At 42.2% G+C, this 15,362-nt stretch overlaps 1 protein-coding gene across 2 annotated transcripts; it reads right to left on the bottom strand.

The window, feature by feature from the left end:
- Window positions 1–966: 966 nt before the first annotated feature.
- On the bottom strand, window positions 967–12,115 carry ldlrb (low density lipoprotein receptor b). Of its 2 annotated transcripts, none has more exons than XM_017430499.3 (18): window positions 11,903–12,115; window positions 8,198–8,323; window positions 7,057–7,179; window positions 6,572–6,943; window positions 6,251–6,373; window positions 5,992–6,114; window positions 5,773–5,895; window positions 5,496–5,624; window positions 5,199–5,370; window positions 4,817–5,044; window positions 4,613–4,731; window positions 4,362–4,501; window positions 4,075–4,216; window positions 3,824–3,976; window positions 3,599–3,733; window positions 2,629–2,703; window positions 2,320–2,480; window positions 967–2,224 (listed from the first exon to the last, which is right to left on the bottom strand). In XM_017430499.3, exons 1-18 carry the CDS (start codon window positions 11,973–11,975, stop codon window positions 2,186–2,188), a joined length of 2,556 nt encoding a protein of 851 aa, XP_017285988.1. In that variant the 5' UTR covers window positions 11,976–12,115; the 3' UTR covers window positions 967–2,185. The 2 variants fall into 2 exon arrangements, with proteins under 2 accessions (XP_017285988.1, XP_017285989.1); XM_017430500.3 differs by having other exon boundaries at window positions 5,992–6,111.
- Window positions 12,116–15,362: the final 3,247 nt, after the last annotated feature.

The following is a 15,362-nucleotide window of genomic DNA, read 5'->3' as shown; positions in this document are numbered from 1 at the left end:
AGACAACGGCTGTAGTCTTATTTTACGAGGCAAACCATCATTAGACATGAATTATGCAGGCGTTGTAGGAGCTTAATGAGAAGATGTCCTCTGTTCGTCGGCTTTTAAAAGCAGCTCGGGACGTTTCTAAATAATTCCAGCAAGCTGCCTTTTTATGCCCTAAATGTTTTATGACTTCTCTTTGGTGTAAATTTATATTTTATCTTTGTTATCATATTATGGGCATGAGTGAGTTATTTTTAAACCAGTAAATTAGTGAGTTATTTAAACTAAACTGTTTCAAAATGTTGAAATCAAAGAATCCAGAACAATGGTAATGTTGACTAAAATGAAATTTAGTTTTAATCATAATTTAGCAACACAATCCCCCAATAATGGGTTTAATAATCATTATTTTTCCCCTCGTAAAGGAAGAATTGCTTCGAACCTTTTAGAAATGGGAGAATGAATGTAGATCAAAGTGAAACACACCAAACACAACGTGTCTTTTCTTCAGAACGAAACCAGAAACTGAAACCTTCGTTGTTGAAATGACACTTGTTTATGTTGGAGAAAGGGGGAAAAAAAAATTTCCATTGTGTGTTAACATATCTGCTTTTTGAAAAAAAAAAAAAAAAAGAGAAAGGACGGGACTTTTGAAAGAGATTAATTAAAGCACTCTGCTTTTACAGCACACATTTTACTGCTTTTATTGTGCTATAAACGGAGAGTGATGGTTCTGTTTCCAGGCTCTATCAGCAGGTTTTATAGACATCTGCTTGTTGAACCTTAAAATAACTTGATGTTTCAGTGAAGGATGTCGTGTTTGTGTCCGTTTCAAAGAATAAAACACAGCAGGTTCCACGCAGCAACCATCATCGAAACAATTATACATTTCCAGGAAGCAGACACAAAACAGTCCGGTCATAAATACCCGGAGCTGCTCTCGCTCCTTATACAGCAACAACACTCACATCCAGTCAGGAGTCAGGTAGGTTAATATTTAAACCCTTTTTATTTTTAAAAGTGACCCGCTCAAACAGAACTGAGCTGCGCATAGACCCAACAAGCACAACACAACATGTGTCCTAATCCGACGACAAAAAAAAAAAAGAAAACAGAGGCGGAACGAAGGGGGCAAAAATAAATAATAGGACAACAAACAGTGCGGGGCGGAGAGCAGAGGGTCTCTTCATTCTCGCCGAGACGCCACGAACAGCACGACCCCTGCAGCAGGAACTCGTACGGGGGAAAGGATTCAGAAAGTTTGATTGACTTCAGTGAAACAATAGCTGCACGACGTGAGGGTGAGGCTGACTCGTCAGGCACTCTGCCCACAGCCAGCTCACAAAAAACAAGAACCTTCCATCAATAAATAAAAGAAATTGTCAAATATTTACAGACTTCTTGATTATATTTACAAATGTAACAAATAAAAAAGGCAAAATAAAGACTACTTTATACAAAAGTATTTACAGTGTGACTATTTACAGCGAACAGGAATCAACTACAGTCTCGAAACAATCGTCATCTGTCAAAATAGAACATTTTCTTCATTTTTGGTTACCAAAATAAAACTCAGCAGCTTCTTCATGAATGAAAGCCACCCGTGGCTCCATACACTCATACCGTATTTGGACAAAACTTGTCAAGTGTTAGCAATAAATATTATGGGAATTAATGCCTTTTTAACATGCACCACCCTGTTTCCTGACGGAGTAAAGGCCACAGTATGAAGCTATAAAAGCTGTCGCTGCCCAGGATTTGGGGATGAATAGTAAGGCTTTTACTGTAAGGCACACATGAAAACGTTGCAGGTCTGGATGTTATATGTGTCAGGTAGCTGCAGCATGGCTGGGCATGTTAGCAAAGACGTTTAAGTAGGCTGTTTTCGAAAAGCGTCAAAAGAGTCAAAGCTCCTGAACTGAGAGCATCATCCTCTGAAACCATGCATCAGGTCTTCTGTTCTGAAACGATTATGTGGTCCTGCGATGCCTCATTTTCGCTGAAGTTTCAAAAAACAAAAACAAAAAAAAAAGTTTCTTTCTGCAAGCTTGGACGGCACAGTGCTGAGGTCGGAAGCATAAACCACAAAATGAGGTCACTGGGGAAAAAAAAAGGAGGGGTTGTTGAGCAGCAGATTGTTTTTCCCCAGAGAGAGAGAGAGAGACAGAGAGAAAAAAAAAAAAGTTTCTTCATCTTCAGGTTATGCTATATCCAAGTCGTCCATGCTCACCATTTGCCTCTGCAAGAAAAAGGGACATTTTTACTGAGCGGAGCTGGAAAAGAAACCATGCGGGGTGAAAGAGGACGAGCTCTCAGAGGGCGACGTGAAGCTACCTCAGGGTAAACGTAGCCGTCCGAGCCGTTCCTGTAGATGTGCAGCTCGTCCTCGGTGGTTTTCTGGTACACCGGGTTGTCGAAGTGGATGGTGTTGGTGTTCTTCACGCGCCACTGTCTCCATAGCAACACCGCTCCAAACGCCACCATGACTATAACCGCTGCAGAGCAACAGAGAAGCAGGAGGCCGTTATGTTGATATCAGGGGAAGCAGTGAAAATGACAGGAAATCATAAAGACATCTTTTTTTTTTATTGTTCTGAGTGAGAGAGCAGCGTCACAGATGAACGGCTGAAAGGAAGAACCTACCGATGGGCAACACAATGTAGAGAGTGGCAGGGTGGGATGAAGGGGCTTCCTCAGGCATCACGGGCTGGATTCTACCTACACATACCAACAACACAATACTTTCTTTATTCAGCCCATTTAATAAAAATACCAGCAATTACATGTATTTATTAGTGTCATATTTACTGTACAAGTTTATTTTCTTTTGTCAAAGTAATTTATTACACCAGGGAAAATTATACAGTGGCACTACTTAGCAAATATATTTTCTTTAAGCTAAATAAAGATGAAGTTTTGTACTTATGCAGTCAAAAACACTAAATCTACACTTTATTTCCACATATGGGTGCAATGGGAAATAATGTTTTCTCCAGATTTTTATTATTAAAGCCATAGTTCAGATTATTTAGACCTTGCTTGTTGCAGATAGCTCTTTAAAGAACCCCAGTTTGGAGAAGCAGAGTTTATTTCTGACCAGACTGATGAGCTAACGGCTAGTCTGGACACAGCTGAGAACAAAAATATGGTTTTCGGCCACCTTGAAACAACTTCAATCAGGAAAATATTGTAGCGCTTCATGTGAAAACTTTTACATTGTCGACATTTTCACATCACACTGTGATCTACATACACATCTCTGATTATTTGCAAGTGCAAAAAGCAGCAAGAGCTAGCTGTAGCACTTCCTGTGCCGCCTGGGGCACTTCCTGCCGACGTGTCATAATATTTCTGCTGGAATAACAGCTTAATGCAAAACTCTAAAAAGGTTTATGAAACGGTATTTCTGGGACTCGTCCGCTCAGACTAGCCATTAGCTCATCACTCCAGTCAGCACTAAACTCCATTTCTCCAAACTGAGCTCGTTCATAGAGCCATCTACAACAGGTAATGTGTTAATTGCTATCATTTTAAGACTTCTTTTGTTGCAAGTTTTTAGTGGCTTATTCTTAACTATTTGCTGCTTATATATGAAGAACTGCTTCTCATTTACCTTGAGGGTCAGCAGGTTTCTGTGTGGACTGGTTAGTCGAGCCAGCTGTGGGCCTTTTGGACGTTACAGTGGTGGTAGTAGTTGTGGTTGTTGTGGAAGGCTGTTTGGTGGGAACTTGGGGTGTAGCTGAGCCATCTAGGGAAAAAAAATGACAGTAGAGGTTACTCTCAATAACTGTTGAGTCTTTATTTATCCATCTTTTAAATAACTGGAGTGGACGTGTACCTTTCACACACTTCTTCTTATCGGTATCCAGCGTCTTGTTGTCAGGACAGGCGCAGGTGTATTTAACAGCGCTCTCTTCGGTCAGAGGAGCAGGGAGGCACAGAAACTCACAACCTCCATTCATGATGTTGCCCTGAATGCACCAGTTTACACCTACAAACAGAACGAAAGGAGAAGGCTTAAAAAGGTCACGATCATTAGGTTGTTTTTTTTTTTACACGAGTTCCTAAATAATAAACAAGTCTTCTTACCGAGTGGCTGCTTGAAGCTGTGGTAAAGCACCATGTCCTCTGGCTGTCCCAGGTCAGAGACCAACTGAGTGATGTCCTTTCCAGTCAGGCGGTTGGCACTAAAAATGGCGCTGCTGCTGGTATCAGTCCAGAAAACTTTCTCCTGTTAAAATAGGGGATGCGTTTCAACACCATGGCATCACTTGACTTGTTCTGTCCGTTCTTAAAGAAGCTCAACAGAATTAACACAACTGGTCTGGATTTGAAAGAGTCCCAGCATCTTGTTCATCAGTGATGCCTTTACTGACCTCGAAGACAGCCAGCGAGAAGGGTCGGTAGAGGTTCTCCACACCGGAAATGACACCGTGTCGAGTCCCTCCGTTCACGTCGATGCTGGAGATCGTGTGCAGCTTGGAGTCTGTCCAGTACAGACGCTGGTTGACCATATCTGCCCAGAGAGAGAACGACGCAGCTCCGGTTATTACGACTCATGACACGCTTTAATGGAAATTATTGGTTTCCATTAAAAACAGGAACAAAAACATGGAGCTCTGTTTACCAAGAGTAATGCCATTGGGCCATTCAATGTTGTCTTTTACTAAGACAGTGCGACCGGCTCCGTTTAGCCCGCTTTTCTCGATTTTAGACTCCCCCCCCCAGTCTGTCCAGTACATGAAGCTAAAAGAGGACGAAGCAGAGTTAATTAGGACTGTAGATTCATCTCAAGCTGAATTGTGAGATATGTAGAGGGAATCGTGCTTACTTATTTACTGGGTCGACTGTGATGGCTCTCGGCTTCCCGAGGTTCTCTTTAACGAGAGTCCTCCTCTTACTGCCATCTGTGGTTGCCACGGAGATGGTCTTCAAAATGCTGTCAGTCCAGTAGATGTTGCCGTGGATCCAATCCACTGCAATACCTTCCGGGGCCTCAATCCCGCTGCCAATCACAACGCTGTGTTGAGAGGCGTCGCCGGCCTCGTCTATGCTGGAGCTGTGGGGAAGGGGACAACAGGGGGAACATTTTCAGAGCTTCATCTCGTCCACATCCCAGTTTCAAATTTACAGAGGGGGAAATGTTTGCTTGATGAAGTTTTAAAGTTTTCATGAAGTGTTTGAGCTAAACGAATGACGTTTTCGACTCCAACCTGAAGATTTTCTTCAGTGACAGGTCAGACCAGAAGATCTTCTTGTTCGGCATGTCTATGTCCAGAGCCACTGCATTTTTCAGCTGAGAGATCAGTTTGACGTACTCGCTGTGGTCCACCTTGATCCTCCTCACCTCGTGCTTGTTCGTGAAGAACAGCGTGGGCACCCCCCCTGCAGGAGACAAGACGGGAGGTTCTGGTGTTCATACGGGACTATTAGGAGGCCGTGTGATGTGCAAGTCGTATTTTAGGAGAAAGGTGAGCCAGAATTTAAATTTTTTTTAAATCATTTGTTACCCGACTCTGCTTTGCACGTCTTGCTCACGGGGTCGATCTTGTAGCCCTCATTACAGTCGCACTTGTAGTTGCCAGGCAGGTTGATGCAGCTCTGACTGCAGATGTCAGGATCCTCACATTCATTAATGTCTGCACATGGATGGACACAGGTTCAAACAATGAGCCTAGATTTTTCTATCTGTCACAGCTGAGGGGCATTTAGTCGGCTGCAGTTCCATATTTGTCTCACTAGATGTCCCTACATCAAACACACCAGACTTTAAAAATGATATTTTACCTTCACATGTTTTATTGTCAGTCTTCAGGCGGTATCCAGCAGGGCAGGAGCAGTTGCAGCCAATCTTCAGGTCGTTGCATTGATGGGAGCAGCCACCGTTTGCTGTTAAACATTCGTTTTTTCCTGTGGGAACAAAGAACGTTAAAGGTGGCTTATTGCAGGATTGGGGTTAATTGGGTTCTCTGATGGGCACACAAAATGTTTAAACGCTTCACTTACCACACACACTGTTAGGCTCATCAGAGCCGTCACTGCAGTCTCTCTCCTTGTCGCACACTTTGTCCATGCTGATGCATTCCCCACTGCCACACCTGAACTTAGTTGGGTCTTTGCATGCATCTTCTGGGGAAAAAGAGAGCTGGGAATTATGGACTGGACTGTAACACTGCTGAGGGAAGACTTTGGGACTTGCCATGAGCTTCAACATAAACAATATTTGCTTATGAACCCAGTCATGTGGGCAGATTAGGAAAGTCACCTGTGCTGCAGCCGATCTCATCACTGCCATCTATGCAGTCACGCTCCGAGTTACACTTCAGGCTGTCACTGATACAGGTACCGTTGTTACACTGGAACTGATTATGACGGCAAGTAGTTTGGTCTAGAAAAAAAGGACAAAATAATAGATAAGAAAATGGGATAAAAATCAAGAAAAACAGGAGAAGCAGCACAAGAAATAAGCTGCATTGTTGGCAACAAAATAATGTTTTGCAAAGACTGCAAGAAACAGATTTCTTTGTTATTTAGCACTGAATAAGCTGCAGAGAATTTATTAAGGATTAAATTAAAGCCAACTTACTGCAGTTGAGCTCATCTGATAGATCAGAGCAGTCTTTTTCTCCATCACACCTCCAACTGGCGTGGACACAGTTCCCATTCGCACACTCAAAGTCATTGGCGCCACATGTCTTTTTCTTCGGCTGCTTCCCCTGGCAGCTCTTAGGCCACTCGTCGGACCCGTCGGCGCAGTCCTCGTCTCCATCGCAGAGCCACGTGGCAGGAACACACACCAGGTTGTTGCACTGGAAGGACTGGGGGCTGCAGGTGGGTTTGGGACAGGACTTCTCGTCCGAGCCGTCGGAGCAGTCGTTCTCTTTGTCACAGACAAAAGTCTTGGACACACACTGGCCGTTGGCGCACTGAAACTGATCGTCCGTGCATTGTTTCGCAGCTGCGTTGAAGCAAAATGGAGGGAAAGAAATGAATTTGATGACCGGTCAGTGGTTTGTAAGCGTTTCTAGCTATCGATCCAGTGAACAAATCCTGCTCTGGTGTGAAACTTACTGCAGTTTTTCTCATCAGCTCCATTCTTACAGTCAGCTTGGCCGTCGCAGTGCCAGCTCTTTGATATGCACTCATTGGTGGGACCACCACAGTTAAACTGTGACTCCGAGCATGTTTTGATCGCTGTAGAGAAAACAACACAGGACTACTGGGTCATTTTATAAATTAACAAAAACATGCAACTTGTGAATGAAGTTTTGTAAAGAAAAAAAAAACCATTGCTTTTTGAAAATACTGCTTATAGCTTTAAGGTACTCGTTGCAAAGTCATGAAGTTCGGTTAAAAAGAATTCGTAAAGTAAGAAGCAAAATTTGCACAATATTTTCCCCATATTGATCTTTATTGTGTCCTTAAGTTAAAAATTTGTAAGCCAAATGTGTGACTGGATGCCAACTACCAGGCGTTTTTGTTTATCTACTGAATCAGCCGAAGTGTCTGAAAATAGGTCAACAGTGACGACGCCCTTGGAAGAGCCGTTTGGGACGAAGAAGTCCGACAAATCTGATGTAATGGTACGCACTCGCAGTCAGATTTGTTGAGCAAAGTATGCAGATAAAAAGATAGGAAAACTAAAAAGAAACGGCAAACTTACCAGTCTGGAAAAGGTTTTGCAAATGCTGTGTGTGTGTTTGAATGCTGAGCTCTGTCTTTCTTACCAAAAAGTCTTCTGTGAGATTCTACGCTTGTCCGATTCCACCATATTGGTTTACCTACACTAACGGCCAGCCTAATGTAGGTCAATCACACGACTCAAGCTTCTTTGTGGTTTTCAGTGGTTTTATTCAAGTATTTTGTTTACATTAAGTGCAGACCCTCATTTCAAAATTGCATATTCAGAAAACTACTGAAGTAAACTTTTTCAAACTTCACTTTTGATATAGTTTACGATAAACTTTTTATTTTTCATTTCATAGTTTGCATTGAGTACCTTAAAGTATTGTCTTTTTATTTAATGTGTCTTAATCCTTTATTCTACTTGTCACTTTTTGATCATTCTCTTCATCACATACACTTGCACAGCTTTACTGTTGTTTAAGGTCTCTAAAATGTAACTTCTCCACCTGCAAATTATTCAAACCTACTTTTTCAAGTGCCGGGCTGCAACAGAAGCAATGGCGCTCAGTGAAATAAACGAACATACCGCAGACGCCAGGAAGTTCATCGCTCCCGTCGCCGCAGTCGTCAGTTCCGTCACAGATCCACCTTTGGGTGATGCACCTCCCGTTTCCACACTTGAACTGAGTGGAGGTGCACGTGAGGGCCGCATCTGTGGATGACAGAGATGCCACATGAGGAACATGTACACCTGCAGACTCCGGGGGAAGTTATCAGCATTAATTTACAACTCCCTTATCGTCAAGAGCTTGTGTCAACACAACTAACATCCTCATGGAGTTATTGTTGACTCTAAACGACATACATGATACATATTATTATCGATGGTTTGGATAAGAGGTTGTGGGAAAACCACACCTTTTAATTGCCAAACCCTGAGAGAATTTCCTGGTGAAGTAAATACTGCCTGACTCATTGTGCAGCAACATATGGAGCAATAGTAAAATTATTTTAACTGTTGAAACAGAATAATTGCATCACAGCTGCTTGGAGTTCCTAATTTTTAGGGCCGTAACATTGAAAGTGGTTCATTTAATCTCAGATGTCTTATCCCAAAATGATCAGTGACCCCCACCAGGTGAAACTAACAGAGGCCACTCACACCCCTTAAAGCCTTCACGCCATCGCCCCGTCCCTTCCCTTCCTGCGCTGCTCATCTCTGCTGTGGCCCGGAGGCCGCACAGGGTCATGTCAGACTGTCCCTTTAAGACAATAGCATGGGAGGAGTCGAACAATCACACCACCAGCTGCTGATTGGCCTCAGGGTGGCTTCCTCACAATACACATCTCCACAGGGACCCGAGGGCGAAGGCGGAGCCTCAAAACACAATGACGGTTGTCAGGTGACAACACCTGTGAGTGATGACGCTCAAAACGTGAGACAGGCATGATGGATTCGGATGACAGATGGGTTTCAGAGGATTGTAAAACTGCTGAAACAGGATGCTTTCTCAACTCTGGGTTTGCCACTGAGCGTTACTGCCCTCCTCCTCTGTTACAGCGCAAAGTAAAACAGAAGGGACAAGTCGACTGCTCTGTATCTGACCCACTGTTATTCCTAAGAACATGAAATTGTCTTCATTTGATTACAAGAAAATCTCTCTTCCTGTGCCTCCAGCACACTAACCCTTTTATAGAAACCAGTAACACACACACACACACGTGGCAGGAAGTTGTAGTAACGGGGTTTCCAACTGTGCTCTGGTAGCTATGATAACTTTCTAACCAAACTCAAAATGTTTCCTGGTTACTTTCCCTTTTTAGGTCAATGAAGAGAAGGACCACAAATAGGTCATATGTGGTCACTTCCTGATTCTAAACTCCTGACTTCATCCCTTGGGATAGAAAAATCTAAAATAATGTTTCCATTTCCCACTGGCAGTCATCCCTGCTGCCAACCCTTCATACAGCCGTTCTAAAAATGGAGTTCAGGCTAAACTGAAGTCAAAACTGCAAATTTTGATCACAGTTATTCCTTCAAACTAATCTACTGCCTACTTTTTTCCACTTTGAATGAGGAGGCATCATGCGCCTTACTTCCATGTTGAAAACCCGGTGAACTCTGAGTCAATGTTCCAGCTGGAAAAGTGGAAAAACACCAATGGAGAGCTGAGATTAAAAGCCACAGAGTGCAGCTCATCTGACAGATTTGAATGGGATGCTGGCTAGAGGTGATTCATTTGCTTCTGTATTCAGAAAGCATCTCAGAGATGCTATCTGACAAACCTTTACAACTACCATTCCTCCGCTGCCATAGAAGGTCACTTACGTGCCACACAAAAAAAAGACACTGCTACCATTCAGCTCCGGAAGAATTTCAGCTGAGACTTGTTTCGCAGCTGAAACCAGCAGCGGTCAGACAAGTTGTGGTGCGACGACAATCCTCCCTTGTGACGACACTTTGTTCTCTCACAACGCCCTCCTGTCTTTTTTACGGCTTACGAATGTAATGTGCACACAATGACCACCTGCACAACACGCTCAAACACAAAACCAGCAGTTAATTAATAACTAGGGCGTCGTGCACACAATGGTTCACTAACTGAGCTGGGCTTTATTCAATATTGAAGGGGTGGGGGGGAGAACAATTCAATATTTATGCAGCCAAGTTATTCTTTATTTCATACCCATTTGTCATAAACCACTGAGAGTAATCATTAGTATGGCTGTCACAGCTGAGTTATCTTAGCAAAGAGAGAGTCATTCTAACTCAGTCAATTTTACAAATATTGAGCTAATGTTTGATGTGGTAGTAGCTGAGAGTCATCCTCAACATACACTCCAAGCAGTAACACATTACTGCATGAGATCACATGTGACATCATTTACCAGGTTTGGCTCTTCTCAATATAAGAAAATCTGGCATAAATGCTGTTGGCAATATGCATTCGTTCAAGAAATGTGAGGCCCTCTAATTAGGAGATTAAATCGTAACGCTCCTTTTAAATCACTAACTGGTTAAATTGTAACTCTGTGTTAGGCGTCACAAAGTGCGATGTTTAGTCTCTAAAGCAAGGGGAAAAAAAATCTCCCAGCTGCAACAGAGCATACCCGTGCTTTGGTTCAGAGTTAAAGCAAACACGGAGTGACGCGGTTTTAAACAAATCAGAGCCAGAGCTGTGTCTCTCTGGCAAATTTGATGACTGGAAATGAGCACAGCTAACTGGAAAAAGAAAAACCTGCCTTAGGAAAAAGCTTTAGTAGAATTTCACAGGAGCAGCTGTCAGGATGAGTCTGCAGAACAGAGTTGGTTTAAAGGACAAATGGGTTTGCTTCTTTGACTCATACTTTGGCCATTTGCCTTTTGGATCCAGAAACCAAATACTGCTCCTGATGGACTGAAACAGCAGATATGATTCAATATATTAAGCATCTGAAACCCAGAAAAGAAATATTCTTCCACTTTTCTTCTTCACTTTAATGTCTTACTTATGTTAACCGTTTTCAAATTATTTTGTAGTATCCTTTCTGGGACTTAGTTTTTTTTCTGTAAAAAAATTGTAGTTCATGTTTTGAAAAGTCAAAGAAAACATGATTATTTTTTTTTAACTTGCTAGCCATCACATTTCCTAATTTATCCCAGTTCTTCTTGGTGCAGCATGTGCTGTTAATGTGATTTGTCTCGCTGAAGGGATTCTTCAAAAAACAGCAAGATTATAAGATGAAGAGTCGAGGACGCCTTTAGTTGTTTTTGATAAGTTTGTGGAGCTGAAGGTTACCAACACCGCAGCCCACTTCCTGCCTCCACAGCCGGCTGTTTGGCTGTGGTCCCGCCCACCTGAACATACTCCGAACCTGATTGGCTGCTTTCTGCGCTATACAGCCGAACGGACCAATCAGAGAGCTGTGCGTATTTCATTCAATCGTAAACCAGGTTGAGCCTTCAACCCGGTATAACTTGATTATCCGTTTTTGTTAACTGAATTAACGAGGGAGGGGGGAAAAAACGAGAAATTTCACTAAATATTTAAACATTTAAAGTCGAAACCTTCAAAACTGAAGGCTTATTAATTAAAGTGTGAGCAACTTACAGCAAATTCTACGCATTTAGGCAACATTTGCCGCACAAAAACGAACTTTATTCAATCTCCTAGGACCTGGCGTCATATGTGGACATCACATTTTGCTTAGCACTCCTTGATTTACATCAGGTCCCAGTCAGCCCAAATGGCAAAGAGAAATTAAAAATACATGCAAAGCAAGACTTAGGAGGTTAAAAGAAATGACTTACCTGTTTGAGTCAAGCAGTGAATCAGCATGCAGAGACACCAATACGTGGACAGTCTCATCGTCATCATCATCATGTCCTCCCCTGATTTTCCCTGTTTCTGACTGCAGCTCTTAGCTTTAGTTGGAGGAGAGTTTCCCACGGGTTTCCACTCCTGACGGTCGGACACGAGCCCCGGCTACACCATCAAGTGGTCAGCGTCGCATGTCGACGTTTTTAACGTGTCTGACAGAGAGGTGGAGCTTAACCAGTGGTGTGATGTCGAAGAGACGGGAGGGGCGGGGCTAAACTCAGCACCATCTCTCCATCAGTCTACCGCTTCCTCCCAAACCTGTTTCCTCTTAGGTGTGTGTGTGTGCTTGTGTCTGTTCATACTTCAAATATCAGATAACTCAGTGTAAGCAAGAGCAAATTTGTATAAATAGCCTGCATGTTACTTAAAGCAAAAGAAAATGTTATTATTTATTCACTTCCTCTATTAGGCTACTATTAATAATTTACCAAATAAAATGTAAATGTGGGATGGATTTTTTTGTTGTTGTTGTTGCTTTTTTGCTTTTAGCTGATCTACACATACAGCTCATCGTGGACATGAGTTTCCTGGCACAGACCCGACTTTTAAGCAAAGTCCACAAATTCTCAGAAAGGTTGAGGTCGGGGTTTTGGAAAGGCCAGTCCAGAAGCTTAATGTTGGCCTGACTTATCCAATCAGAGACCAGTTCTGATGTGTGTCCTGTTGAAACACCCAACTGTTTTAACCATCTAGCTGCTGATTTGAGGAGAAGTGAAAGAATTTTGAGGCAGGCCTTCTTCTTCATTCTTTCATCATCTTCGTGCAGTTCACTAGTACCACATCATGATGCTACCACCACCATGCTTGACAGCTGGCTCAGTGTTCCTAGGTTTGAAAGCCTTACCTTGACTCCTCTAACCGTACGTTTAGTCATTGTGGTCAAACAGCTCAATCTTTGTCTCGTCTGACAGTAAAACTTTCCGCTCGTCCACGTGAGCTGCTGCAGATTTCAGTCGAGCTTGAAGCAGCAGGAGCGTCTGTCTCAGTCCTCTCAGTCCGTGGTGATGTAAAACTGTCCCCTCTGTGGACAGAGACACTGGTGTTCCAGCTGTTTCCAGTTCATGGCAGCCTTGAGCCCTGGAGGTCCTCAACATCCTAACCAATTTCCTTTAATCTGAGAGGGACAGTTTCAGTCTTCTTCCAGACCTTTAAAATAATTTGTACTTATGGACAATTGTTTAACAACCTTAGGACCTGAAATTATTTGGAAATGGCTCCAAAAGACTCCCCCAACTTATTTAAAGTTATAGTTCTCAGTTATAAATCGTCACTGAGTTTCAAGGACTTTTATTATTCTGAGTGTTCATCAATTTGATGAGCATTGTTCAAATATATATATCTATATCTATATATAGATATATATAGATATATATATTTATTTTTGCTGGCAAGAAGTAACTACTAATTGCAGTCAGTCACGATCACTAAAAAGAAATCCTCGAACCTTCAGCCCCATCCAACTAATTATGGCAAGAAGAGTGGTCAGACATCCAGCCAGAACTTCAGCATCAGCTGATGGATGTTGATGGATACAAAAAGCCCGTGATTGAGGTGCAGCTTTCTCTGGGACATTTGACTAAATATTAGTGGGAGTGTATGCATCTGTTTGAGCCTGTGTGTAAATTCAAACTTGTGCACCCATTTCTTGCCTTTAAAAATTATTAAAGTTGTATGTTGTGTAAACATTCCACCCTGGAAAAAGATCGGTTTCAATAAATGAATAAAAGCTAAAATTTAATAACATTCATGCCCATGTTGAGTGTATGTGAACCTCTGACTGCAGCTCTAAACATAATCTTTATGTCGGATTCATCTCATATGTTATAAACTCTTTTGTCTCTCCTATCGGTTCAGCTCTGCAGCTAATCCTGATATCTTTTTTTTTTTAATTATTGAGAAACTCCAGAACCCTCACAATCTGACTGTGAGGATGAATCAGGCCCAACATGTGGGAGGACAGCCTGTAACTGCGTCTTTGGGAAGTTACGCTGGTGGTCTCAGACGGAGGGAGAAGAAGGCGTCGACGTCTGGAGCTCGCAGTTTCCCTGAACATGCTGCTTCCAGGGAAAGATCATCTTGAGCTAATGCACCTCCCTCATTCACATCCCAGAGTTTGTTTGTTTTGTTTTATTTTGTTTTTCCTAAAGCACATTTAGCATCAATAATGTTTTGCTTTGCAAATGAGTGGTTTGCTTTTGGATTAGAAAAATGACTGAATGACCCAGTTGTCCAGTCTGAAGTTTATGTGGCCAACTGAAGCAGAAAAGCTTTTTTTAAGATTAAAAAGAGCTTTTTTCAGGTCTCTAAATGCTTGGCAGCAGAATGCAATCACAAAAATCATGTCTCTCTTGTTATATTTAGTCCTTGATACTTTAAACTGGACATGTTTTTCATTAATGCTTCTTTTTTTACTGCATAATGTGAACAGTAAAGCCATTTTAAACCCAAGTAGAGCCACAGGAGTAAAAATTCCCACGTAAATTATGTAATCTTCTTCCCAGAGGGCTGTTCAGAGGTGTCATGTGTGTAAGAGATCAGATTGGTTTCTTCTTCTCAGTCATTGTAAGTTACACACATTTGATTCATAAACCTGTGTGCAGGAGGAGAGAGGAGGTAACCTCGTTTGGCTCCTGGTATGGAATGAGCTGCGGGAGCTGTTCCGGGAATGCCAAAGTTCGAGCTGGAATACATTCTTTGCTCCACCAACCGTCACACCACTGACACGCCCACGCAGTTGTGCTGCACGATTTGTAATCCATACAGCACTCATGGAGGGTTTAGCTAAACATTAATGTTACTCTCTTTTAAAAACGACTGACCCCCGTGAGTCACTTCCTTTCAAACTAAACTTTAGTTTCTTAGAACTTTGGACAATGTTTTATATACTACTACTGGTATACAAGTCCTGGACTCTGGAGCTCAAAGACCATAAATCATCTTGGTTAAAAGTGTCCACTGGTTGATGTATATACAGTACATAACAAACAACTTACAGTGCTGTATATGAAGTTAAATCTGACATTTCCAAACAGTTAATGAATTGCATCACTGGAGTATCTCCTTCCTTTTCCGCAGCAGTGTTTTTAAACCTCTTTATAGGAAATGCTCAGGTGTTACAAGCAATATGAGCAATGAGACATGGCGGGTTTTACTGATTTCCCAAAACACAAGATGTTGAGTCATCACTTCATTTGTCAAAATGTTCCTAATGAAAAAGGCTGGAGACAGTGTCATGCCTTTAAAGAATATGGGAATAAGGCATATTTCTTGTAGGTAAATTAGAAGGGGAAAAAAACTGCAGTAAGTGAATAAAATGAATGCATATCGCCTGCTACTTTTAGTTCCAACTTGTGTTGAGGGATAATGGAGTTGTAGTTGCTTTAAAACTTT

This window comes from Kryptolebias marmoratus, linkage group LG3 (assembly GCF_001649575.2).
Source record: "Kryptolebias marmoratus isolate JLee-2015 linkage group LG3, ASM164957v2, whole genome shotgun sequence".
Classification (NCBI taxonomy): domain Eukaryota; kingdom Metazoa; phylum Chordata; class Actinopteri; order Cyprinodontiformes; family Rivulidae; genus Kryptolebias; species Kryptolebias marmoratus.
This window is presented reverse-complemented; position numbering and strand designations above follow the sequence as displayed.